Raw genomic sequence first — 26,222 nt, forward strand, 5'->3', positions numbered from 1 at the left:
GATCAAACGTTTAATCCGAGTAAATGTATCATTTTAAAGGAAAAATACGTTGATTCCAATTTTCACGGTGTCAACAAATCCCAAAAAAGTTGGGACAAGTAGCAATAAGAGGCTGGAAAAAGTAAATTTGAGCATAACGAAGAGCTGGAAGACCAATTAACACTAATTAGGTCAATTGGCAACATGATTGGGTATAAAAAGAGCTTCTCAGAGTGGCAGTGTCTCTGAAGCCAAGTGTGGGTAGAGGATCACCAATTCCCACAATGTTGCGCAGAAAGATAGTGGAGCAATATCAGAAAGGTGTTACCCAGCGAAAAATTGCAAAGACTTTGCATCTATCATCATCAACTGTGCATAACATCATCCGAAGATTCAGAGAATCTGGAACAATCTCTGAGCGTAAGGGTCAAGGCCGTAAAACCATACTGGATGCCCGTGATCTCCGGGCCCTTAAACGACACTGCACCACAAACAGGAATGCTACTGTAAAGGAAATCACAGAATGGGCTCAGGAATACTTCCAGAAACCATTGTCAGTGAACACAATCCACCGTGCCATCCGCCGTTGCCAGCTGAAACTCTACAGTGCAAAGAAGAAGCCATTTCTAAGCAAGATCCACAAGCTCAGGCGTTTTTACTGGGCCAGGGATCATTTAAAATGGAGTGTGGCAAAATGGAAGACTGTTCTGTGGTCAGACGAGTCACGATTCGAAGTTCTTTTTGGAAATCTGGGGCGCCATGTCATCCGGACCAAAGAGGACAAGGACAACCCAAGTTGTTATCAACGCTCAGTTCAGAAGCCTGCATCTCTGATGGTATGAGGTTGCATGAGTGCGTGTGGCATGGGCAGCTTGCATGTCTGGAAAGGCACCATCAATGCAGAAAAATATATTCAGGTTCTAGAACAACATATGCTCCCATCCAGATGTCATCTCTTTCAGGGAAGACCCAGCATTTTTCAACAAGATAATGCCAGACCACATTCTGCATCAATCACAACATCATGGCTGCGTAGGAGAAGGATCCGGGTACTGAAATGGCCAGTCTGCAGTCCAGATCTTTCACCTATAGAGAACATTTGGCGCATCATAAAGAGGAAGGTGCAACAAAGAAGGCCCAAGACGATTGAACAGTTAGAGGCCTGTATTAGACAAGAATGGGAGAGCATTCCTATTTCTAAACTTGAGAAACTGGTCTCCTCGGTCTGTTGAGTGTAGTAAGAAGAAGGGGAGATGCCACACAGTGGTGAAAATGGCCTTGTCCCAACTTTTTGGGGATTTGTTGACACCATGAAATTCTGATTCAACATATTTTCCCCTTAAAATGGTACATTTTCTCAGTTTAAACTTTTGTTCCGTGATTTATGTTCTATTCTGAATAAAATATTAGAAGTTGGCACCTCCACATCATTGCATTCAGTTTTTATTCACGATTTGTATAGTGTCCCAACTTTTTTGGAATCCGGTTTGTACTTTTACTATTGCTGCTTTCCATGTGGTGAGATACTGAAGCAGCTTGGAGAGCAATGGGATGTTTAGCACAGTGCCCGATTCTGGAGAGCTGGGGGTGAGAATGTAGGGGGTCTCAGGAGTAGGGGAGCCCCAGTGTAACTCTTCATATGGGGTTCCCACAGATTCTGCCCTAACTTAGCTGCAGTCTTACGGTGGTTGTGTAAACAGAGGTTCCTGCGTGTCCTGTATGTGGAATGACAGTATGAAGGCAGCCATGGGTCCCCATGTTGTCCATGATATGAGGAGGAGGTACTTGTTGGCCTTACTATATGTTAGGCACATGGCTTTATCGATTTAGACTTCCATGTGTCTAACATTAATAGTAAGAGACCGCCTCACATAATGGGCAATGTGTGTGTTTTTTTTGTGAGGTATCAAATTGGTATCGAGAATTGCAATTCTTGGTTTTGAAATTGAGCTCAAAATTCTTGTATCGTGACAACTCTACTACAATCTCTCATCCTTATCTTATGACATGATCACCACTGAATATACAGATGTTTTCCAAGGACTGTGGTGTCTACCTGGAGAGTATCACCTAGAAATTGATGAAACAATACCTTCTGTACAACACCAACCACATAGAGTGCGACTTCCCTCAAAGCAGAGTTAAAGGTGGAAATGGAGAGATTAGAGAAGCTGGAAATAATGGAATATGCATCCACCCCAAAGACTTAAAGGGGTTATCCAGGAAAATATATTTATGACATCCTCAGCATAGGGCAACAGTGTCATTCAAGTCAATCGGGCAGAGCTGCAATACCAACCAAAGCCTCTATATGATGTACGGCGCTGTCCTTGGAAAGCTGCCAGGAGCCTGCATCGCTCACCAGAGCTCAGGTAAGCACAGCGGCTCCCTAAACCAGCTGATCAACGGGGACGTCAGGACTTGAACCTCAGCTGATGTGATAATGAAGACCTATCCTGAGGATAAGTCATCATTATCTTTTTCAGGATAACCCCTTTAAATTATCCATTGACTACCATAGAATCGCAAATCAGCGGACAGGTATACTCCCGATTTTCTCGATACAAGTAGGGGATGTGTTTTCTAACAAAATAGAGCAGATAAACTTTGCTGAATATCTAAGAGTTTCTGATCTGTGCCTACAACAAATTCAAAAGTTCACTGAACAAGATGAAGTCTTGCAAGCATTAAAAAACAAGAGTTCTTACAGGATAGCCAGACCAGACAAAAAACTTGCCCTTTTTATCAGGACTACTGGGACTTTAGGGATGAGATAAACATACAAAATGGAATTCTGTATAAAAGACATGAGGTCCTCATAGCAAAAAAGATGCACTCAGAAATGATAGTGAGGGTTCACTCTCGCCAGGTGGATGACAACAACAACAACATAATGTAATGTGAAATTCTCTACTGACTAACAGTATGATACAACAAATAACATGACCAGTGCAACCAACACACCTGAATGTCTCAAACTTTTATACGTGAACAGTCGCTAGAAACAATAATCAGGGCTCATGGACATCCACAGCAATGCGCAGCAGTCAGTGTTCTTCTACAGGATACAGTTTCCTTACACCAGGTGCCTTGGACTTCAGTCTAGTGCTTGTACTGATATCAGGCTGCTCCCCTCTTACAATCCTCAGTTATGGGGCTGGTACACAGGTTGTGGTCTGGCTCTGTAATGTGACTTCAGTTTGTTGCCTTCTGCACAGTTCTCTGAATTAAGCACTTGGTGGTGGTGGTGTAGACACCAATGTTTCTACTATTTGCCTGTCCAGGACACAGAACAGACTCCCTGTCTTCTAAACTTTATATGCCGTAAGGACCTTCTCATGTCACAGGGTTATGTGACATTAGAAGCCTCAACTTTCAATAAAGAACTGTAATACGTGCAATTAATATATGTGGAAACAAACAAAAGAACCACTGATGACTCACAAATTACCCACTGGACCCTGGAGCAAACTAGGCATGGACTTATTTTACTTGCCAGGACAAGATTACTATTCAGATTTCTGGGACTTAGTTACTGAAACCATTATAGAATGCTGCAAAGCACATTTTTGCAGACATGGAATCCTTGATTCTGTCATTACGGATAACAGACCACAGTATGTCAGCTCAGAGTTTGCACGATAGTGGGAATTTGAACATATTACATCATCCCCATATCAGTCCAATAATAAAGCTGAACATGCTGTAAAAATAGTAAAAACACTCCATAAAAAAAAGCTAAATGAGATGGCAGGGATCTCTGGAAAGTTGCTCTCGACTGGAGAAATATCCCATCAGAAGGCACCAGCAGTAGTCCTGTACAACGGCTAATGTCAAGAAGGACCAGGAATTTACTTCCTTCAGCTCAGAAACTGCATGAGGCGTGCATCACTCCACTCTCCCTGTGTGTATTGGGACTAGTCTTGGCAATAAGATAACACAACCGGATCTGTTCATAACGGATGCAGATGGTTGTATTATATCAGTAACGGAAACGTTTTTGCTGAACCCTGCTGGTGTGAAAGTAGCCTAAGTTACTGATCAGTCTCCTTATTTGGTTGGGCAGTGGATCCACCTCCTCATCTGAGCTTTGAGGTTTTCTTGTCACAAGTAACCAGTGAAGGTGATCTCTTATCTGAATGCCCGTGTACCGAATCTTGTCTGTCTACCGATTCTGATCCTTGCTGCCTCCCCTCAACCTTGGAACTGTGACGTGGACTACACAAGTACTCTGCCTGCCCCGACCTCAGAATTGTTGTATGGAATATGCAAGTACTCAGCCTGCTCTGACTTTTGACCGTTCTCAGACTACGCTTTCTGGTGCTTCACACCGGTGTCTCTGGCCCCCGTGAGTCAGCAGCCAACTACACCAGGACTACTCCAGCAGGTAGCAACCTGGTTGGTTCCCTGCGGTGAAGTCAGATCCCTGTATAGGTGTTACTGAGTGAATACCAGGGAGCCGCTAGTACAACGTCCTAGGTTCAGCCCAAAGTCAAACTGGTTACTGTATTTGGCACAGTGGGTCCACACCCACTGTCTGTTACACAACTATTTTAAGTAGTTGTGGTGCCAGAACTAGGCAACAGAACTACACAGCAGCGCTGCTACCATTCACTTGAACCAAGCCTGAAAGTCCTTGAAATCCCCTTTACATTAAAATCATGTAATTTTTAAAAAAAAAAGCAGAATATATGAAAAAAAGCAATTCCGACATTTTTTTAATTCTTCGCTCCATTTGCCATACTTGACAGAATAACTTTATATGCGGATACCAAAGAGAAGTATGTTTTTATTAACCAATTTTTATACATTAAAACAGGAGCGCTTATTGTATTTTTTTTATTTTGTGCCCTTGTTTTTTTATAATTAAATTATATTTCACTATTTCAAACATTTTGTACCCATTTTTTACCTATATGGTAATGTCCTATGTTGATAGGCTGTACATTTCTTTATGCTCTAATAGGCATCAATATTAGACAGCCTTCGAGGCCTTTTTTAAGCTCAAGGATGCCAGTATTAGCTACACTGATAGTAATGTTGGGCACATTGGGAGCAGCCAACTTTCATATTTAATGTGATTGCCTTCTCATTTGGTCCAGGTCATACAAGATTACACCACTGCATCCAATCCATGAATCTAATCTCCTTGCACAAGAAAATTTTACACATGGCTACTGGTTACATACCTATATATTACCTAGGTCATTATAACTATTATTGCTATTTTTACAGATATGAATAAAGAATTCCAGGACAGCTTGAGAACATATCTGTCAGGCGTAGTGAAGAGAATCTATCTCAATATTGGACCTGCTGACTCTGAAAATACATCCACATGTAGGGAAATGATTAGGATTATGATGGTTGGTATCACAGTTATAATTTTCTTACACAACAAACTATAATTGTCTCCTCTAAAGCTGCCCAGTCTCAACCAAACTGGCCAACCACCTTCCACCTGCCCCTATGTTAAGGGAGATAAGTATCGAGAAGTTGGATTTACTGCATTGGGAATGTGTGGTGAGACAAGGCAAGAGTCTCTCATTAGGTAGCCTGTAAAGAAAAAAGTGCCCCACACTATACAGGCTACCTAATGAGAGACTTTTGCTCCTGAAGACACGGGGCATAACGCGTTGAGCTGTTGATCTATGATTAGGACACTGTTCTGTAGGCAGGGTGCATGAATGTTAGAGGCGGCTCAATGGCTGGTCTGAACATAAGTGTCACGATAGGTAGGTAAGCGGGGAAATAACCAAACACAGGAAAACAAACAGAACAATGGCTAGGCGCAAAAGCTAGGGAGAAAAGAGTCACCTCCTAGTGATCCCTAAAAGCTTTCCCTAGACTGCTGTGCCCATGTGCATACCCTTATGGTGGATATGCACATGCCCTCGTGCCTAAACCTAAACACCCTGGGCAAACCCTAAGCAGCAGTGAAAAGGGAAGAGGCAACCTACTTCTTCAAACCAAGAGGAAGCAAGCGTCTCCCTAGAGGCCTAGATAAAACACACAAAAGGAAATAAAGAAGATGACTTATCTTGAGCAGAGCTGGAGCAGACGATCCACCACACATCAAGAGCTCCCAGGAAAGAACTATAACCCGCACAGGCCACTGGGGGAAGGAGGGATAAATAGTCTCACTAACAATGAAACCCAGTACACCTGAGGGAAGGTGGATCCAGCTCAAACTCAAATCAAAACAAACAGAGAAGTCAGACATGTGCAGCCAGTCTGACAGATCTCCGCACATTCACAGGGCAAGGCGTGACCATAAGTGTGTCTGAGATCTGAGACTTAGTCCCACTGCGGTTCACGCAAGAGTGGGGGCGCAGATCTAGGCAGCTGAGTGTGTAGTCTTAATTGAGGTGCTGCATGCTGAATGAATGTCCTGTTGCTGCGTGTGGACTACACCCATATGCAGCAGAGTGTGAGACGTGGTGTCGATACAGACTAAGACTTAAAACAGGCCATCCATTATTAGTACACTGCAAGCTGCCAGTCTGCACTGATATTTGCAGGATTGCAGCTAGTGCACCATAGCCCACCTAAAATATATGAACTGTGCCCTTATTCCTTATCCTGCATTCAATTAGCATCAGTGTGCTAGCAGGATTAGGATCTAGTCCAGACTGTTTTAGGTGTAGTGGGTCAATAATTATTCCCGACTACATCAGCTCAGTCTGGTGCCTGAAAGCCACCAAAGTGATACACAGAATCTTTCCCTTTTAACCAGTTACTAAGAAATACCTTATTATTTTCTTTTAAATACGTTCTTCAGGCAGTGTGATTAATGGTTTCAAAGTGAACATACACCTGAGTATCTTTGCCGTGTGAGACAATTAGAGTCAAGGCAAGACCATAATTGGTTAGATCATGGAATTTGTAATGACTGAGGAGGAGACATGGCTATGATGGCTGGATGATAGTTATGACTTTGCGGTTAATGTACAGGGTTCCAGTCTGTTTACAAAGGATCGTAAAAAAAACTGGAAAGGTGGAGAAGTTTGCTTTTATGTAAAGTCCAGTTTAAGCCTGCAGGCCAGGAAGATACAATTGTGGGTAATGAACATGCGGAGTCACTGTGGGTAGAAATACATGGGGGAGAAAACCAATAATAAAATGCTGATAGGCGTTTGTTATAAGCCACCTAATATACCAGAGTCCACAGAAAATCTACTACAAGGCCGAGTTCACACGAACGTGTGTGACCCGTGCCCGTGCTGCGGCCTGCAAATAGCGGGCCGCAATGCACGATCGCCGGCCGTAGGTCAGCCGCATGGGATCGCGGACCCATTAACTTTAATAGGTCCGCGATCCGCCTGTTCCGCTAAAAGATAGGACATGTTCTATCTTTTTGCGGAACGGAAGTACGGGACGTAACCCCACGGAAGCTTTCCGTAGTGCTCCCGAGGGGTCCCGTTCCGTGCGGCCGTTCCACAATTCCGGATTTGCGGACCCATTGAAGTGAATGGGTCCGCATCCGTGATGCGGAATGCACACGGAACTGTTGCCATGTATTGCGCCCTGCAATACGGCCACAGATCACACACGTTCGTGTGAACTAGGCCTAAATGAGATAGACAAGGCGGCAAATCATAATGAGGTCGTTATTATGGGGATACAGACTGGGAAACTGAAACCTGTACATCTCATAAAGGAAACAGGTTCTTGGCAATAACCAAAGATAAATACCTTTCCCAACTGGTTCAGGACCCGACTAGAGGGACGGTCATACTGGACTTAGTATTAACCCATAGACCTGACAGAAGAACAGACGTGCAGGTCGGGGAACACCTGGGAAATAGTGACCATAAAGTAATAACCTTCCAACTGTCATTCAAAAGGGGTTTTTTTTGTCAGGAAGGCGCAAAAACGCTGAACTTCTGGGAAAACAGATTTAAGAGTCCATCAGCCTCACTAACTGGGACAATGTCCTCAAAAATAAAAATACAGCCACAACATTTTTTTAAAAAACATCCTAAACTTTTATTGTGAGAGGTACATAGTTGGTCTGTTCTAAGTCATAACGGCCTATGTGAGATGTGGCGACTGCCTGCACATGATGTAATGAATACTGCATACTGTATATTTGACAAATGTCTGTTTGCTTTGGTAGTCATCATAGTGAAATTCCCGACCATATGCTGCAGTGCAGTCCCATTCGCTGTCCAAGACACATGCCAAAAGGATCTTGGTCTCTATATTCTCAGGACTGACTGGGGTTCCACTGACCATAATGTTATGGCATATACTGGTGATATAACCAAGGGTGCTGCTTGACTTATAGGTCTCCTTGGGGCACCGGTTATCTGAGGGAGGGTACAAATGTTAAGGAGGATAGCGTGATGTTCACACAAAGTCAGGATACTCAGGAGTGTTGCACGACATTTTCCCCATAAACATGTATATATAGTGTTAGTCGGGCACTCGCAACTATGGTTCACTCAGAGATCAGGAGATTTGATTAATTCAAATCCTATTTTATTGTTCTATAAACATATATGTTAGGTTTAACGATTACAAAAAATATACATAAAATATGTTATGAACATTCAATAAAAAATAATAAATACTATATAAAACTTTGTAAAACTTTAAAACTTCTATGACACACTGTTGATATATTTCTATAACACACTAACAATAAAGCTCCTATGGTACACTGTCAGTGAGAGTTGTTGGTATAAAAGTTGCTGGTGTATTTTGATTTTTGAACACTAGATGGCGCTTGTGTTCAACTTTCAGTTTGAGTTGCAATGCAGTTATCGGCTGCAATATATTTCTTATCCGCCAGGTGGCGCTAGTCCTTGCAGTAATGGATAATTGCTTGCAAAGTTCCGCTGTGTACAGAGCCTACTAGTAGATGATTACTTGCAGAGTTCAGCTGGAAATGTTGTATGCTTATCAAGTATTACTCAAGAGTATTCAAAAGTCAGAATGTTGATTTGTCCTCTATGGAGAGGTGCACATGTGCGGTTTATATGGATCTGTCCATGGAGGTAAATAATTTAAGTACACAGTCTTAATGTGCTATATAGCCTTTTAACTGTCGTGGCGTCCCACGTGTTGATATAATATTAAATACCTCTTGTTGCCCTTGATGGCTTTGTCTTGATACCAGGTTTATTACTTCTCATCCCCAGTAGGTCGGCTCGGCTTCAGGTCTCTATTGTTCAAGGCCTTCCTGTATGTAGGATTTCATCATGCCTCCATGTGGGTTTAATATGAAGTAAATCCGAGGGATTCCTGGATATCCGGACTTCACGCCAATGTTTGATACGGGCCAATGTGGAGGTAAGTGAGCAGGTCGTCTCCCCAAACGCGTTTCGAAGTATCTTACTTCTTCCTCAGTGGTTGCCTGCTCACCTACATACAGGAAGGCCTTGAACAATAGAGACCTGAAGCCAAGCCGACCTACTGGGGATGAGAAGTAATAAACCTGGTATCAAGACAAAGCCGTCAAGGGCAACAAGAGGTATTTAATATTATATTAACACGTGGGACGCCATGATAGTTAAAAGGCTATATAGCACATTAAGACTGTGTACTTAAATTATTTACCTCCATGGACAGATCCATATAAACCGCACATGTGCACCTCTCCATAGAGGATATATCAACATTCTGACTTTTGAATAATCTTGAGTAACACTTGATAAGCATACAACATTTCCAGCTGAACTCTGCAAGTAATCATCTACTAGTAGGATCTGTACACAGCGGAACTTTGCAAGCAATTATCCATTACTGCAAGGACTAGCGCCATCTGGCTGATAAGAAATATATTGCAGCCCAATACATTGCAGTCGATAACTACATTGCAACTCAAACTGAAAGTTGAACCCAAGCGCCATCTAGTGTTCAAAAATCAAAATACACCAGCAACTTTTATACCAACAACTCTCACTGACAGTGTATCATAGGAGCTTCATTAATTGTATGTTATAGGAATATACCAACAGTGTGCCATAGAAGTTTTAACGTTTTACAAAGTTTTATATAGTATTTATTATTTTTTATTACAAACCGGATTCCAAAAAAGTTGGGACACTAAACAAATTGTGAATAAAAACTGAATGCAATGATGTGGAGATGGCAAATGTCAATATTTTATTTGTAATAGAACGTAGATGACAGATCAAACGTTTAATCCGAGTAAATGTATCATTTTAAAGGAAAAATACGTTGATTCAAATTTTCACGGTGTCAACAAATCCCAAAAAAGTTGGGACAAGTAGCAATAAGAGGCTGGAAAAAGTAAATTTGAGCATAACGAAGAGCTGGAAGACCAATTAACACTAATTAGGTCAATTGGCAACATGATTGGGTATAAAAAGAGCTTCTCAGAGTGGCAGTGTCTCTCAGAAGCCAAGATGGGTAGAGGATCACCAATTCCCACAATGTTGCGCAGAAAGATAGTGGAGCAATATCAGAAAGGTGTTACCCAGCGAAAAATTGCAAAGACTTTGCATCTATCATCATCAACTGTGCATAACATCATCCGAAGATTCAGAGAATCTGGAACAATCTCTGTGCGTAAGGGTCAAGGCTGTAAAACCATACTGGATGCCCGTGATCTCCGGGCCCTTAAACGACACTGCACCACAAACAGGAATGCTACTGTAAAGGAAATCTCAGAATGGGCTCAGGAATACTTCCAGAAACCATTGTCAGTGAACACAATCCACAGTGCCATCCGCCGTTGCCAGCTGAAACTCTACAGTGCAAAGAAGAAGCCATTTCTAAGCAAGATCCACAAGCTCAGGCGTTTTCACTGGGCCAGGGATCATTTAAAATGGAGTGTGGCAAAATGGAAGACTGTTCTGTGGTCAGACGAGTCACGATTCGAAGTTCTAGTTGGAAAACCTGGGACGCCATGTCACCCGGACCAAAGAGGACAAGGACAACCCAAGTTGTTATCAACGCTCAGTTCAGAAGCCTGCATCTCTGATGGTATGGGGTTGCATGAGTGCGTGTGGCATGGGCAGCTTGCATGTCTGGAAAGGCACCATCAATGCAGAAAAATATATTCAGGTTCTAGAACAACATATGCTCCCATCCAGACGTCATCTCTTTCAGGGAAGACCCTGCATTTTTCAACAAGATAATGCCAGACAGGGGCGTAGCTAGAAATGCATGGGCCCTATAGCAAATAAAATTATGCCCCCCCCCCGTGCCATCCACAGATCCCCCCTAAACAGTGGCATCCACAGATCCCCCCTAAACAGTGCCATCCACAGATCCCCCCCTAAACAGTGCCATCCACAGATCCCCCCTAAACAGTGCCATCCACAGACCCCCCCTAAACAGTGCCATCCACAGATCCCCCCTAAACAGTGCCATCCACAGATCTCCCCCCTAAACAGTGCCATCCACAGATCCCCCTAAACAGTGCCATCCACAGATCCCCCCCTCCCCTAAACAGTGCCATGATGGCACTGTTTAGGGGAGGGGGATCTGTGGATGGCACTGTTTAGGGGGGAGATCTGTGGATGGCACTGTTTAGGGGGGAGATCTGTGGATGGCACTGTTTAGGGGAGGGGGGGATCTGTGGATGGAACTGTTTAGGGGGGAGATCTGTGGATGGCACTGTTTAGGGGAGGGGGATCTGTGGATGGCACTGTAGGGGAATCTGTGGATGGCACTGCCATCCACAGATCTCCCTCCCCGACGCTCACAGCAGTATATTTATAAACTAATCAGTAACTACTTTAACTTTAATCATTGCTCATTGCTGAGCTCTTTACTTGGATTATTTGGATATCTTACTTAGTCTTAGCTCCGGTAACAGCAGGCAGTGCGGGGGGCGGCGCTCACTCACTGACGTGGGAGGTTAGAATATACCATCGGATTTGAGTTTTTACGATCTCACTGAGCTCGTAAAACTCAGATCCGATGGTATATTCTAACCCCCAGGCAAGCTTCCCCGTCACCATGGGAACGCCTGGGGGTTAGGGCCGGCGCCGCCTGCAGCGCACAAGTATTGTAAACTACCCGGGCCAGGGCTTTACTCATTATCTCCTGGGGGGCCCCGTGGGCCCCCCTGACTTAGGGGCCCGGTCGCAATTGCGACCCCTATAGCTACGCCACTGATGCCAGACCACATTCTGCATCAATCACAACATCATGGCTGCGTAGGAGAAGGATCCGGGTACTGAAATGGCCAGTCTGCAGTCCAGATCTTTCACCTATAGCGAACATTTGGCGCATCATAAAGAGGAAGGTGCAACGAAGAAGGCCCAAGACGATTGAACAGTTAGAGGCCTGTATTAGACAAGAATGGGAGAGCATTCCTATTTCTAAACTTGAGAAACTGGTCTCCTCGGTCCCCAGACATCTGTTGAGTGTTGTAAGAAGAAGGGGAGATGCCACACAGTGGTGAAAATGGCCTTGTCCCAACTTTTTGGGGATTTGTTGACACCATGAAATTCTGATTCAACATATTTTTCCCTTAAAATGGTACATTTTCTCAGTTTAAACTTTTGTTCCGTGATTTATGTTCTATTCTGAATAAAATATTAGAAGTTGGCACCTCCACATCATTGCATTCAGTTTTTATTCACGATTTGTATAGTGTCCCAACTTTTTTGGAATCCGGTTTGTAAATGTTTATAACATATTTCATGTATATTTTTTGTAATCGTTAAAACTAACATATATGTTTATAGAACAATAAAATAGGATTTTAATGAATCAAATCTCCTGCTCTCTGAGTGAACCATAGTTGCGAGTGCCCGACTAACACTATATATACAAATTCAATCCTTTTCCTTCTGATAGGGTGAGTCAGTCTTGGCAAAGTCACCCACCCTACCCTCGCTAGCGGGTGAGCCTCTTAAATAATATTTCAATTTATATTCATATTCCCCATAAACATGTCTTCCACAAATTTGTCCCATTGTAAGTACATAGAGCATTCCTTTAAATATAAATACCAATGTAACATTACCAATTATTACCACAATATACTGGCAGTACAGTACTGATTAGGGCCATCAAGAATGCTTTTTGCCTTCATCTGGATGAACTTGGCTTTGTAAGTAATTTATTAAATGGTTGAATTTGACTTTTTTAGCCATCTATGAATGTTTATAAAGAGCAATATATCCAATGACTCAGTCGTGATATGTTCTCTGATTGTAGTTGTTCACCTTCCCTGCCTTTTCAATCTTGCCCAGACCACCATGAAAGCTACTTCCAGATATGACGCACCTTTTCAGAGTTTGCTATCCAGACTCTTTACCTTTATGCCACGTCTCCTATGATGACCACAACCACCACTATATCCCTTATGCCAGCCACAATGCCTGAATATCAGCCATAATGCCACAGATTGCCCTCTTGCCAGCCACGATGTCCCTTATGCCTACCCAATGTTCCACTTGCCGGTCACAATGCCCGATGACAGTCACAATGACTCCAAGATAGTCACAATACCGTAGTCACAGCCGCAATGAAATAAATGACCTCATGAAGTAACAATGCCCCCCTGACAACCAAAGTGAACACATACCAGCTACAATGCCCACTATGACAGCAACAATATACCAGTAACAACCTTAAAGCCCCCATGCTAGACACAGTACACCTCATGCCATCCACATTGTCCCTTATCCAAAAAACAATATGCCTATGTCAACCACAGTGCAGTCATGCCCACCACAATATTCCCACGATAGCCATAAACGCCCATGCCAGACAAAATTCTCCTCTGGCATCTAACATTGTCCCCTATATAAGCCACAAAATTCCAAAAACAACAATGTCCCCATGCCAGCCACAATGTCATCACTGGCTGTATCCTCTGTACAAGTGACTCCCTTGGCACGATACACAGACTTGTTTTAGGCTCTTCTGACTGAGGAAACATTAGACAATTTTAGGATTTAGAATATCGTAAACTTTCACTCTATGTTGTTTTTTTGCAGGAGTTTGTGTCATACCTTAATGATCTGAAGTACAACATCTCCAGTCCATCAGAGGTGAGTGTTACATATACTAAATGTGCCTTCAACAAGTCTATTGGCAGACAATAAAAATCTACTGGGTGAAATCTACAGAAAAAGGTTGAGCTGCTATGGATATACGTTGTGTCCTGAGTAGCACTGTGCTTTCTTCTTATCAAAATATACACAGTGCGTCCTCAAGTTACTAATGTTACTAAATATTAAAGGAGTTTTCCAGGAGTAGAATATTGATGACCTATCCTCAGTATACGTCATCAATATCTCATCAGTGGAGGCACAACCCCCGGCACCTTCCCTCCCATCAGCAGTTTGAAGAGACTGTGAGTGTCCGATGAGCGATTTGACCTCTTCCTAGACCAGGGACATCACCTTACTCAGTCACATGGCCTGAGAGCAGCTCAGTCCCATTCAGAGTTCCAATACCAGGCACAGCTACTATACAATGCACAGGGCCGTGCTTGGATGCTGAAAGGAGGCCACAGAGCTCCTTCGAGTTGATCAGTGATGGTACAGGGTGTTGGATCCCCATTGATAAGATTATGATGCCCTATCCTAAGCAGGGCCGTCGTTAGGGGGGGGGGGCAAACTGGGCAATTGCCCAGGGCCCCCATTGTCAAAGGGGCCCCCTGCTTCATGAACGTCCGAGGAAGCAAACGGGCGCACAGCGGAACAGCTGCATTTTACAATGCAGTGTACGGTCTCCTCCCTCACATATAAGAGAAATCATTACCCTAGTGCTGACAGGACCTGCCATAATGGCAGATGCAGGAGGCGGAGCTCAGCAGAGAAGAGGGGATGAAGGGCCTGCGATGACCTCACCATCATGTGACCAGAACAGGAGGCGGAGCTCAGCAGTGCAGTAAAGTAATGAAGAAGACCGGCCATGCATGTGAAGAAGTATGGATTTAATGTAAGTGCAAGGGAAATGCTGGGAGTTGTAGTCCTCCCCTCTTATACCTCCTGTTATGTAATATCAGAGTACATTACAAGAGGAGGTATGAGGAGAGGACTACAACTCCCAGCATTTTATGTCATATCAGAGTACATTATAAGAGGAGAGGACTACAACTCTGAGCATGTCCAGGCCATTATTATATAATATCAGGGTACATTACAACACCCTGAATATGCTGAGAGTTGTATACCTCCTCTTATAATGTACTCTGATATTACATAATAACGGCTTGCAGGGGCGTCGTTAGGTCAAAACATTCGGGGCTTGAACCCCGGATGTTTTGTCCAGTGCCCCGAATGTTATGCTGGCCCCACCCCCTTGTACTTGTTCCGCTACTTGCGAGCTGCGCGGGCATGAGTTCAGTCACTTTGGTGCGCAATCCCATCCTGCAGCGCGTGATCCCGCAAGACCCGCCGCTGTAGGTCACGGGTCTCGCGAGATTACGCGCCGCAGGATGGGATTGAGCACCGAAGTGACTGAAATTGAACTCGTGCTCATGCAGTCAGAGGAACAAGTACAAGGGGGATGAGGGGATGATCTGTGGGGTTGCCCAGACGGCTAGGCCCTTCACAGTAGTTATTAACCCCCTTCAGCAGTCCCCCATTCACTGAAGGGGGGACTGCTGAAAGGGGTTAATAACTACTGTGAAGGAGGGACTGCTGAAAGGGGTTAATAACTACTGTGAAGGACCCCCCCCCCCCCCCCCCCCCGGTGATGGGGGCGTGGCTTCACAGGGGTGTGATACAGTGGGCTTGTACCCCGGATGTTTTCAGACCCTAGCAACGCCCCTGACGGCTTGGACATGCTGGGAGTTATAGTCCCATCCCCTCATATTTCCCCCTGTAATGTGCTATGATATTAAATAATAATGGCTTAGACATGCTGGGAGTTATAGTCCCCTCCTGTTATACCTCCTGCAGTAATGTGCTCTGAATTAGGGCCGGGACGATAGGGTAGTCATCCTTCTAGGGTGCCACTTCGCCCCATAAAGGGGGGCGCGGTCATGGCCGTCCAACTTCACAAGCCTCAGGCCGCTGTGAGGCGTTAGAACAGAGCAAGAAGCCGCAATGACATCACTGCAGCCTCTGCTTTGGGTCTCGCATGATGACGTCATCAAGTGAGACCCGGAGCAGGAGTGGCGATGTCATTGGGACCGCATACATCACAACGCAGCAACACAAGCTACAGATAAAACTGTGGTCTGCATTGCAGACAGCGGCTGGGGGATAGCAGGGAGGCGTTATTTTTTATACTAAATGTCCACACTGCTGGGGGCACCAGGGATGGGGGAAGGAGATCATTATATATACTTGGTTGCTTGTATGTATGTCAAAGTGGCTCTCCCGTTTACTGATATGGTATTGGAGCACTAATCGTTGTGATTCACCCAATCACCTTGCGTTAAAAAAATTATCTGCTTCAAAAGGAAAAGGCAGTCACCATCTGGGATCTCACTAATTGCACGTTTTATTAAATAAAATAAAACCACATCATCTATATAAAAATCTAAAATATAGCTCCAAATATAAAACAAAGTATAATACAAAATATAATGTATTCGGAATGAACCTCGGTAGTGAAAAATCACCGTTTGGCAATATGGCACATCAGTGAAGAGTGTCGAGACTTCCTCTGATTCACTGATCCATTATGACAGAAGCCGTCGGAGATGTCCCACTAGAGAGTGATTCCAATGCAACGTACCACAATATACAGTCATGTGAAAAAATTAGGACACCCTTTGAAAGCATGTGGTTTTTTGTAACATTTTTAATAAATGGTTATTTCATCTCCGTTTCAACAATACAGAGAGATTAAAGTAATCCGACTTAACAAAGAAAACTGAAGAAAAGTCTTTTCAAGATCTTCTGTAAATGTCATTCTACAAAAATGCCTATTCTAACTGAGGAAAAAGATAGGACACCCTTGCCCCTAATAGCGAGTGTTACCTCCTTTGGCTGAAATAACTGCAGTGAGACGGTTCTTGTAGCCATCTACCAGTCTTCGACATCGGTCTGAGGAAATTTTACCCCACTCCTCAATGCAGAACTTTTTCAGCTGTGAGATGTTTGAGGGGTTTCTTGCACGTACAGCCCTTTTCAAGTCACCCCACAGCATCTCAATGGGATTCAAATCTGGACTTTGACTTGGCCATTCCAGGACTCTCCATTTCTTCTTTTTCAGCCAATCTTTGGTTGATTTACTAGTATGTTTTGGGTCATTGTCATGTTGCATGGTCCAGTTCCGCTTCAGCTTTAATTTTCTAACTGATGGTCTCACATGTTCTTCAAGCACCTTCTGATACACAGTAGAATTCATCGTGGATTCTATGATGGTGAGCTGACCAGGTCCTGCTGCAGCAAAGCAGCCCCAAACCATGACACTTCCACCTCCATGCTTCACAGTTGGTATGAGGTTCTTTTCTTGGAATGCTGTGTTTGGTTTACGCCAAACATGTCCTCTGCTGTTGTGTCCAAATAATTCAATTTTGGACTCATCTGTCCAAAGAACATTATTCCAGAAGTCCTGGTCTTTGTCAACTTTATCTCTGGCAAATGTCAGTCTGGCCTCGATGTTTCTCTTGGAAAGCAAAGGTTTCCTCCTTGAACACCTCCCATGCAAGTTAAACTTGTACAGTCTCTTTCTGATTGTAGAGGCATGTACTTCTACATCAACAGTAGCCAGAGCCTGCTGTAGTTGTCGAGATGACACTTTAGGGTTTTTGGAGACCTCTTTTAGCATCTTGCGGTCTGCTCTTGGGGTGAACTTGCTGGGGCGACCAGTCCTGGGCATGTTGGCAGTTGTTTTGAAAGCCCTCCACTTGTAGACTATCTTCCGGACAGTGGAATGGCTGATTTCAAAATCTTTTGAGATCTTTTTAAATCCCTTCCCAGACTCATAGGCTGCTACAATCTTTTTTCTGAAGTCCTCTGACAGCTCTTTTGCTCTCACCATGGTGCTCACTCTCACTTCAACAGTCAGGAGCACACCAAACTAAATGTCTGAGGTTTAAATAGGTCAAGCCTCATTCAACATGCAGAGTAACGATCTACTAATTATGTGCACCTGGTGTGATATACCTGTGTGAGATCTGAGCCAATTTAAGAGGGAATACATGTGAGGGTGTCCTATCTTTTTCCTCAGTTAGAATAGGCATTTTTGTAGAATGACATTTACAGAAGATCTTGAAAAGACTTTTCTTTAGTTTTCTTTGTTTAGTTGGATTACTTTAATCTCTCTGTATTGTTGAAACGGAGATGAAATAACCATTTATTAAAAATGTTACAAAAAACCACATGCTTTCAAAGGGTGTCCTAATTTTTTCACATGACTGTATATAGTGAGTCTAATATGTAGTCTTAATAGAATATATTGTCTAAGGAGGATGTATAATATAAACAGTTCCATCTTAATGACGATCTCTGGTAATTTACTTCGTTTAATCCAGTCTATCTGTATCTGTCCCGATATGATAATCTGTGAACAATGTCAGTATGTTTTCATTTACAGATATTCATATGGTCATTTAGGCCTCTTTCACACAACCGTATGGCTTTTTACGGCCCCTTTCACACGGGTGAGTTTTCCGCGTGGGTACAATGCGTGAGGTGAACGCATTGCACCTGCACTGAATCTGGACCCATTCATTTCTATGGGGCTGTGCACATGAGCGGTGATTTTTTTTTTCATGCATCACTTGTGCGTTACGTGAAAATCGCAGTAAGCTCTATATTGTGCGTTTTTCATGCAACGAGGGCCCCATATGCTGGGAGTTGTATACCTCCTCTTATAATGTACTTTGATATTACATAACGGCTTGCAGGGGCGTCGTTAGGTCAAAACATTCGGGGCAAGTGAATTGGGGTGCATGAAAATCGCAAGCATCCAGAAGCAAATGCGGTGCGATTTTCACGCATGGTTGCTAGGTGACGATCAGGATGGGGACCCGATTTTTATTATTTTCCCTTATAACATGGTTATAAGGGAAAATAATAGCATTCTTAATACAGAATTCTTAGTAAATTAGGGATGGAGGGGTTAAAAAAATAAATAAAATTTAACTCACCTCATTCACTTGTTCCCACAGCCCGGCTTCTCTTCTTTGAGGACCTGGAAGAAAAGGACCTTTGCTGACGTCACTGCGCTCATCACATGGTCCATCACCATGGTGATGGACCATGTGATGGACTATGTGATGAGCGCAGTGACGTCACCAAAGGTCCTTTTCTTCCAGGTCCTCAAAGAAGAAGAAAGAAGACAATCCGGGCTGAACGAGTTTAATATTGGATGAGGTGAGTTTAATAAAAAAAAAATTAACCCCTCCATCCCTAATTTACTAAGCATTCTGTATTAAGAATGCTATTATTTTCCCTTATGACCATGTAACCAAGTAAAACAATAGATATATGGCCCCACTGCACTTCTAATGATCACTAGGAAAAAAAGATAACACATTATTTAAACTGCATCTCGTATGGCATGAAGAAAAAAGCAACCAAATAGTGGCCAAAAAACGTAAAACGAAACAATAACTTGTATGTATCCCTAAACATTGACAACAATTACAATCCATCTTGCAAAAAATACACAAAAAACAAGACTTCATAAAGCTACACCAATGAAAAATGAAAACGTTATGGCTCTTTTAAAAAACAGGTTAATCTTTAAAGAGGACCTTTCACCGATTCTTACACTATGAACTATCTATACAGATATGTAGAGCGGCACCCGGGGATCTCCCTGCACTTACTATTATCCCCGGGCGCCGCTCCGTTCTCCCGCTATGCCCTCCGGTATCTCCGCTCACTAAGTTATAGAAGGCGGAGATTCCAGTCACTAAGTTATGGTAGGCGGAGTCTGCCCTTGTTCTGCTCTAGCGCTGGCCAATCGCAGCGCAGAGCTCACAGCCTGGGAGGTTATTTTCTCCCAGACTGTGAGCTCTGCAATGCGATTGGCCAGCGCTAGAGCAGAACAAGGGCAGACTCCGCCTACCATAACTTAGTGAACGGAGATACCGGAGGACATAGCAGGAGAACGGAGTGGCACCCAGGGATAATAGTAAGTGCAGTGAGATCCCCGGGTGCCGCTCTACATGTCTGTATAGTTAGTTCATAGTGTAATAATCGGTGAAAGGTCCTCTTTAAAGCGGTATTCTTCTTTTTCTTTTTTTTAAATGGGAGCTGAGCTGCTGTACCCAGCACAGTGACTACACAGTGGATGGAGCCTTTTGTTTCCAACACTTGATCGGTAGGGATGCCAGGTGTCAGACCTCCACTGATCTGATGTTGATGACCTATCCAGAGTTGATGACCTAGCTCATGGTGGTGACTGTTGAATCAGAGAATCCTCTGTACACGTCATTGTGACATTTTTGCCAACTTACTGTCCCCTACAGATGTATAACATGGGAAAGAACCAGGAACACATGGAAAAAATAAAGAACGAGTTTCGAGAATTTCTCAATAGCTGGGTGAGTTGTTGGAGGCAGTGGCTGCCATTTCCATTGTTTCCATAGGAGAGAGAAGTGATATTACCTTTCGGGTATTTCCCCCTCACTTATACGGCATATATAAAAGGAGGGATGGGGATAGCCTGAGGTCGGTCTGCTTTCTCAGGGGCCTCATGGTGAGAAGGTTGGAAATGCACAGAAAGATAAACTTTTTGGATATGTAAGGAACGGGTCAGGTGTGGTCTCCTTTGTAGCTGGCAAACATAGCTAAAGAAACTGGTTCAAAATCAGTAAATTAAAAAATATTGTGCTGCCATGGGTTTTACAGTGCACATGGAAATAGACATGGGTCGCCATTTAGAGATAGGTACTGCAATCCCCCTTAGAGATAGAGGTTCATTGTTTCTGGCCAGCAAATTCTTTACACAAGTTGAAATGCTGCCCAAAAAACATATTTTAGTGTCTGCATCAACCATGCCTTCACCCGATGATTGAGCGTTTGCTTGTTCTTCAGGTGGTTGGCAGCACCTTTACACAGGCCAATTAACTGGAGCGAGGATTCTGGCACATCCATCCTGATGATTGTCAGCCTGTGTAAAAGGGTCTTAAGTGCAGTTTTCACCTCCACTCACAATCAGGCAATAATCGGGAATGAACGGTTCGTTTCCTATAATTGCCTGCACAGTCTAACCATGTAAAGGGGGCTTTTAGTACGTGTGTGTGGTGTCCATGAGGGTGGGGTGAGGAGAAGAGCTAGGTTATCTCCTTTCCAATTTTTAGATGTATGAAATATTTCTGGAAACATTTGTATAAATTTCACATCTCAGTGTTAACCACAAAAGCACCCTAGACCTCCAGGTGTTATAACTCCTAACCACCCTAGACCACCAGGAATAGTGGATATTAAAGCATTAAAGCAGATCTGGAATTTGTTGCATAAACTCTTTTTCTGCAACAATTTTCAACTTTTTGCTATTTTATGATGCTTTTGGCAATTTAAAAAAAAAAAAAGAAAAAAAAATTTGGAAAGGTTTATAGTAACCAAATCTGCCATAGTTTTACAATTTCCAGCCCAAAGATGTGTCACATTTAGTCATCTTACTCCAGCGCATTTCTGATTAAAAACTGCCATGGAAAACACCAGTTTGTCCCTTTGGACTAATTTGGAAACCACTCTTTCAATGTCCTTTTTCCCCCCCGATACTCAAAAGGGTTAAGACCACGAATGTCTAGTGCTTGTACTATTCTCCTCAACATTGAAATCGCAAAACACCAAGAAGGAAAAGTCACAGAATTTTGGGAAATCACAGGATCGATAGACATGCGAATGATCTGCAAATGATAATAAAATGGAAGCAAAACATTCAAAACATCTCAAATTTATTTAGTATCGATTATGAGCACTACATGGACTTACACATTTGGCATGCTATCAGTGAGGTTATTACTGGTCTGAGGAATGTTCTGCCATGCTGAATGCACCTGGGCACGCAAATCATCAAGATCTGCTGGCAGCTCCTTTTGAAATCATCCTACATGACTTGATTAGATTTTTGAGGTTTCATGTGGCTGAAAACATTGCTTTTAATCTGGCTTCTATGACCCTCCCACGGATTAGAGCTAGGTGCTTGAAAATTTGATCATCTGCAGATCTTAGTGACTCCAGCTACTTCCTCGATTTGCATAACCGTACAGTTTGTCCTTCTTGGTGTTGCAATTTTGATGTTGAGGAGTGTATTTGCCTTTAGCTGCCATTGTGCCTACAGTAATGAAAGGAACATAATGGCCACACGTGAACTAGATTGCTAGCCCCAAAGGGGTGATAAGGACTGTGGCTTAATATCGTACTGCATAATAAACCAGCGTTATACAGTCATGTGAAAAAATTAGGACACCCTTTGAAAGCATGTGGTTTTTTGTAACATTTTTAATAAATGGTTATTTCATCTCCGTTTCAACAATACAGAGAGATTAAAGTAATCCGACTAAACAAAGAAAACTGAAGAAAAGTCTTTTCAAGATCTTCTGTAAATGTCATTCTACAAAAATGCCTATTCTAACTGAGGAAAAAGATAGGACACCCTTGCCCCTAATAGCGAGTGTTACCTCCTTTGGCTGAAATAACTGCAGTGAGACGGTTCTTGTAGCCATCTACCAGTCTTCGACATCGGTCTGAGGAAATTTTACCCCACTCCTCAATGCAGAACTTTTTCAGCTGTGAGATGTTTGAGGGGTTTCTTGCACGTACAGCCCTTTTCAAGTCACCCCACAGCATCTCAATGGGATTCAAATCTGGACTTTGACTTGGCCATTCCAGGACTCTCCATTTCTTCTTTTTCAGCCAATCTTTGGTTGATTTACTAGTATGTTTTGGGTCATTGTCATGTTGCATGGTCCAGTTCCGCTTCAGCTTTAATTTTCTAACTGATGGTCTCACATGTTCTTCAAGCACCTTCTGATACACAGTAGAATTCATCGTGGATTCTATGATGGTGAGCTGACCAGGTCCTGCTGCAGCAAAGCAGCCCCAAACCATGACACTTCCACCTCCATGCTTCACAGTTGGTATGAGGTTCTTTTCTTGGAATGCTGTGTTTGGTTTACGCCAAACATGTCCTCTGCTGTTGTGTCCAAATAATTCAATTTTGGACTCATCTGTCCAAAGAACATTATTCCAGAAGTCCTGGTCTTTGTCAACTTTATCTCTGGCAAATGTCAGTCTGGCCTCGATGTTTCTCTTGGAAAGCAAAGGTTTCCTCCTTGAACACCTCCCATGCAAGTTAAACTTGTACAGTCTCTTTCTGATTGTAGAGGCATGTACTTCTACATCAACAGTAGCCAGAGCCTGCTGTAGTTCTCGAGATGACACTTTAGGGTTTTTGGAGACCTCTTTTAGCATCTTGCGGTCTGCTCTTGGGGTGAACTTGCTGGGGCGACCAGTCCTGGGCATGTTGGCAGTTGTTTTGAAAGCCCTCCACTTGTAGACTATCTTCCGGACAGTGGAATGGCTGATTTCAAAATCTTTTGAGATCTTTTTAAATCCCTTCCCAGACTCATAGGCTGCTACAATCTTTTTTCTGAAGTCCTCTGACAGCTCTTTTGCTCTCACTATGGTGCTCACTCTCACTTCAACAGTCAGGAGCACACCAAACTAAATGTCTGAGGTTTAAATAGGGCAAGCCTCATTCAACATGCAGAGTAACGATCTACTAATTATGTGCACCTGGTGTGATATACCTGTGTGAGATCTGAGCCAATTTAAGAGGGAATACATGTGAGGGTGTCCTATCTTTTTCCTCAGTTAGAATAGGCATTTTTGTAGAATGACATTTACAGAAGATCTTGAAAAGACTTTTCTTCAGTTTTCTTTGTTTAGTTGGATTACTTTAATCTCTCTGTATTGTTGAAACGGAGATGAAATAACCATTTATTAAAAATGTTACAAAAAACCACATGCTTTCAAAGGGTGTCCTAATTTTTTCACATGACTGTATACATAACAAGTAGTGAGTAATGACATACAACGTATTTCCCCATGACACTGAATGGCACATCATGACAATGACTCTCCTATTCTCACACTACTTCTACATTGCTCGTCTGAAAGGACACTCATTGCTTTTTCTCTCTCATTGCCTCCGTAGCCCATGTGGCGACTCAGAATAGGGGATACGGTTGCCAACAAGATCTCAGAACTTCAACAGAAATTTAAGGAATCTTTCATATATATAAATGAAGATGATCGCAAGGACCAGAAGGAGAAGCTGAGGGAATATTTGGTTACTGAAGGAGACAAGTTCTGCAGGAATCACAATACTAAACTTCTACTAAATGGGATTCCTGCTTTGGTATCATTGGCGGCAGCTCCAGCAGGAGCATTTATGGCGGCAACGACAGCAGTAGCTAATCCATCAACAGTTGAGATGGTTGTCGGTGCAGCTACAGCAGGTGTGAGAACAGGTTGGGCTCTGGTACGTAGATTTATTTGAAATAAATAAACACATATTGTAATCTAGGGATTATACAGAGGCATTGGGAAGAGTTCCAAGTACCAAAAAACAGCCATCAGCTGATCACCACCCACTCAGCTTCTCTAAATTGGTGGGACCCCCATTGATCAGCTGTTATCTGTATGGCGTCTCCACAAAAAATAAATAAAGTGTTATCCAACCCCTATAATGACCCCCCCAATGCCCGGGGCCCTTGTATGGATTATACTTACCTGCTTTCCGGCACCTACTTTGATCTGGATCCCTGCACGGCCGCCGCTGCATCTTCGGCAAGGAAAGGGGGGGGGGGGGAGGCGAAGCTAAAAGTAGGTCGCGACGGGGACAAGCCTCCCTAGCATCACCCCCAATGGTAGGGAGGCTTGTCCCCGTCACGGACTGCTATTTTTCTTCTCCCCAATCCCCCGCCCCCAATCCCCCGCCCCACCGTCAATGGATGTGTTGATCCACGCAATGGAGAGATGCAGCAATGGCCATGCAGGGATTCGGAGCGACGCAAGTGCAAGAGGCCTGGGATTTGAGGGGGGGGGGGGGTCATTATTGTAAATTGGATGGCACCACAAATAGTAGAGCTGCACAGTCACAAAGTTGGTAAGGCTTTAAAAAGACAGAGGATCATGCAGTTCTATCTATAATCTACCATGTTGATCCAAAGGCAAAAGACCCCTATTGGGTGGTCACTAATTGCTCCTATTAGATCCTCACCAACATCCCATATCCAGAAATCTACTAAATATAACCTGCAATATTTTTATATTCAAGAAAGGCATCCAGATCCTTCTTGAACTTGTACAATAATTCAACCATCACAACCTCCATTGTGTCCCTGCCCTTACAGTAAAGAACCCACATCTATGATAATGGTGAAACCTTTCCTTTAGATGAAGAGGATCACCTCTTTTTAGAATTCAAGTAAGTCAGCATGTATTAGGTGCAAAACTGAAGCTCAAAGACGAGAATGCATGCACATAAGACTGCTCCAAGGTTAAAACATATTGTATTACATAAAAATCACAAAATACTGCATTACAACCCTGCCCAGAAGAGAAACCGTTCAAAACCACACAAATTAAGATCTTGACCTTTGGCTTCTGTCTGTCTAATAATGGATATTAAAACTCTTTGCTCACTATGATCCAGAGTGATCAAAAAGGACACACTTCCTTAGGTTACAGCATTTCCCAAGGACTAGGGACCCTGTGCAGTCAACCCTTGGGACTAAAAAGGGCTGTCCATAGATGGAGACTGCTGTTAAGTCATACACTAGATACAGCTTTGGAGTATGCTAAATTTTGTTGCTTAATACGTACTTTTCTTTTAAAGTGACTGTACTTTTTGGCTGTCATTTGCCTAATGTAGGTCATTAAAGGGGTATTCCCTTCTGAGACAATGGGGGCATATCACTAGGATATGCCCCCATTGTCTTATAAGTGTAGGTCCCACCTCTGGGACCCGCACCTACACCAAGAAGGGTGCGGGGAAGGTGGTGACCGGAGAAACCTGGTTTTCGCCAGGTCCCGCCACCACCAAGCGCTCTCCCCATAGTACTGAATAGTAGCGTACTGCGCTTGCGCGGCTACCGCTCCTATTCATGTCTACGGGGCCGACGGAAATAGCCAAGCCAGTGCCAGACAGAAATGAATGAAGAGAGGCTGGGCATGCGCAGTGCGCCCTCCACAACTTTCCGGGCTTCGTTCTCAGTGTAGGTGTGGGTTCCAGCAGCAGGACCTGCACCTATAAGACAATGGGGGCATATCCTAGTGATATGCCCCCATTGTCTCAGATTGGAAAACCCCTATAAGCCTTTATTCTTAAAAATACACGTATATTCAATCACAGTATTTCTTTACCTGCAGCATCTT

General features: G+C 43.3%; 1 protein-coding gene across 4 annotated transcripts in view; it reads left to right on the forward strand.

Moving 5' to 3' along the window:
• Positions 1–24,460, forward strand: part of LOC120986318 (RING finger protein 112-like) — a 248,188-nt gene extending 223,728 nt beyond the window's left edge. For 2 of the 4 annotated variants that reach the window (XM_040414829.1, XM_040414832.1), the window contains 4 exons: positions 5,215–5,345; positions 13,911–13,964; positions 20,300–20,374; positions 23,998–24,460. In XM_040414829.1, the coding sequence (XP_040270763.1) occupies positions 5,215–5,345; positions 13,911–13,964; positions 20,300–20,374; positions 23,998–24,342 (605 nt within the window). In that variant the 3' untranslated portion in view covers positions 24,343–24,460. The remainder of the gene's footprint in view (positions 1–5,214; positions 5,346–13,910; positions 13,965–20,299; positions 20,375–23,997) is intronic. The other 2 variants (XM_040414833.1, XM_040414828.1) reach the window with 2 other exon arrangements.
• The last annotated feature ends 1,762 nt before the right edge of the window (positions 24,461–26,222 follow it).

The sequence above is a fragment of the Bufo bufo genome, chromosome 1, assembly GCF_905171765.1.
Source record: "Bufo bufo chromosome 1, aBufBuf1.1, whole genome shotgun sequence".
Classification (NCBI taxonomy): domain Eukaryota; kingdom Metazoa; phylum Chordata; class Amphibia; order Anura; family Bufonidae; genus Bufo; species Bufo bufo.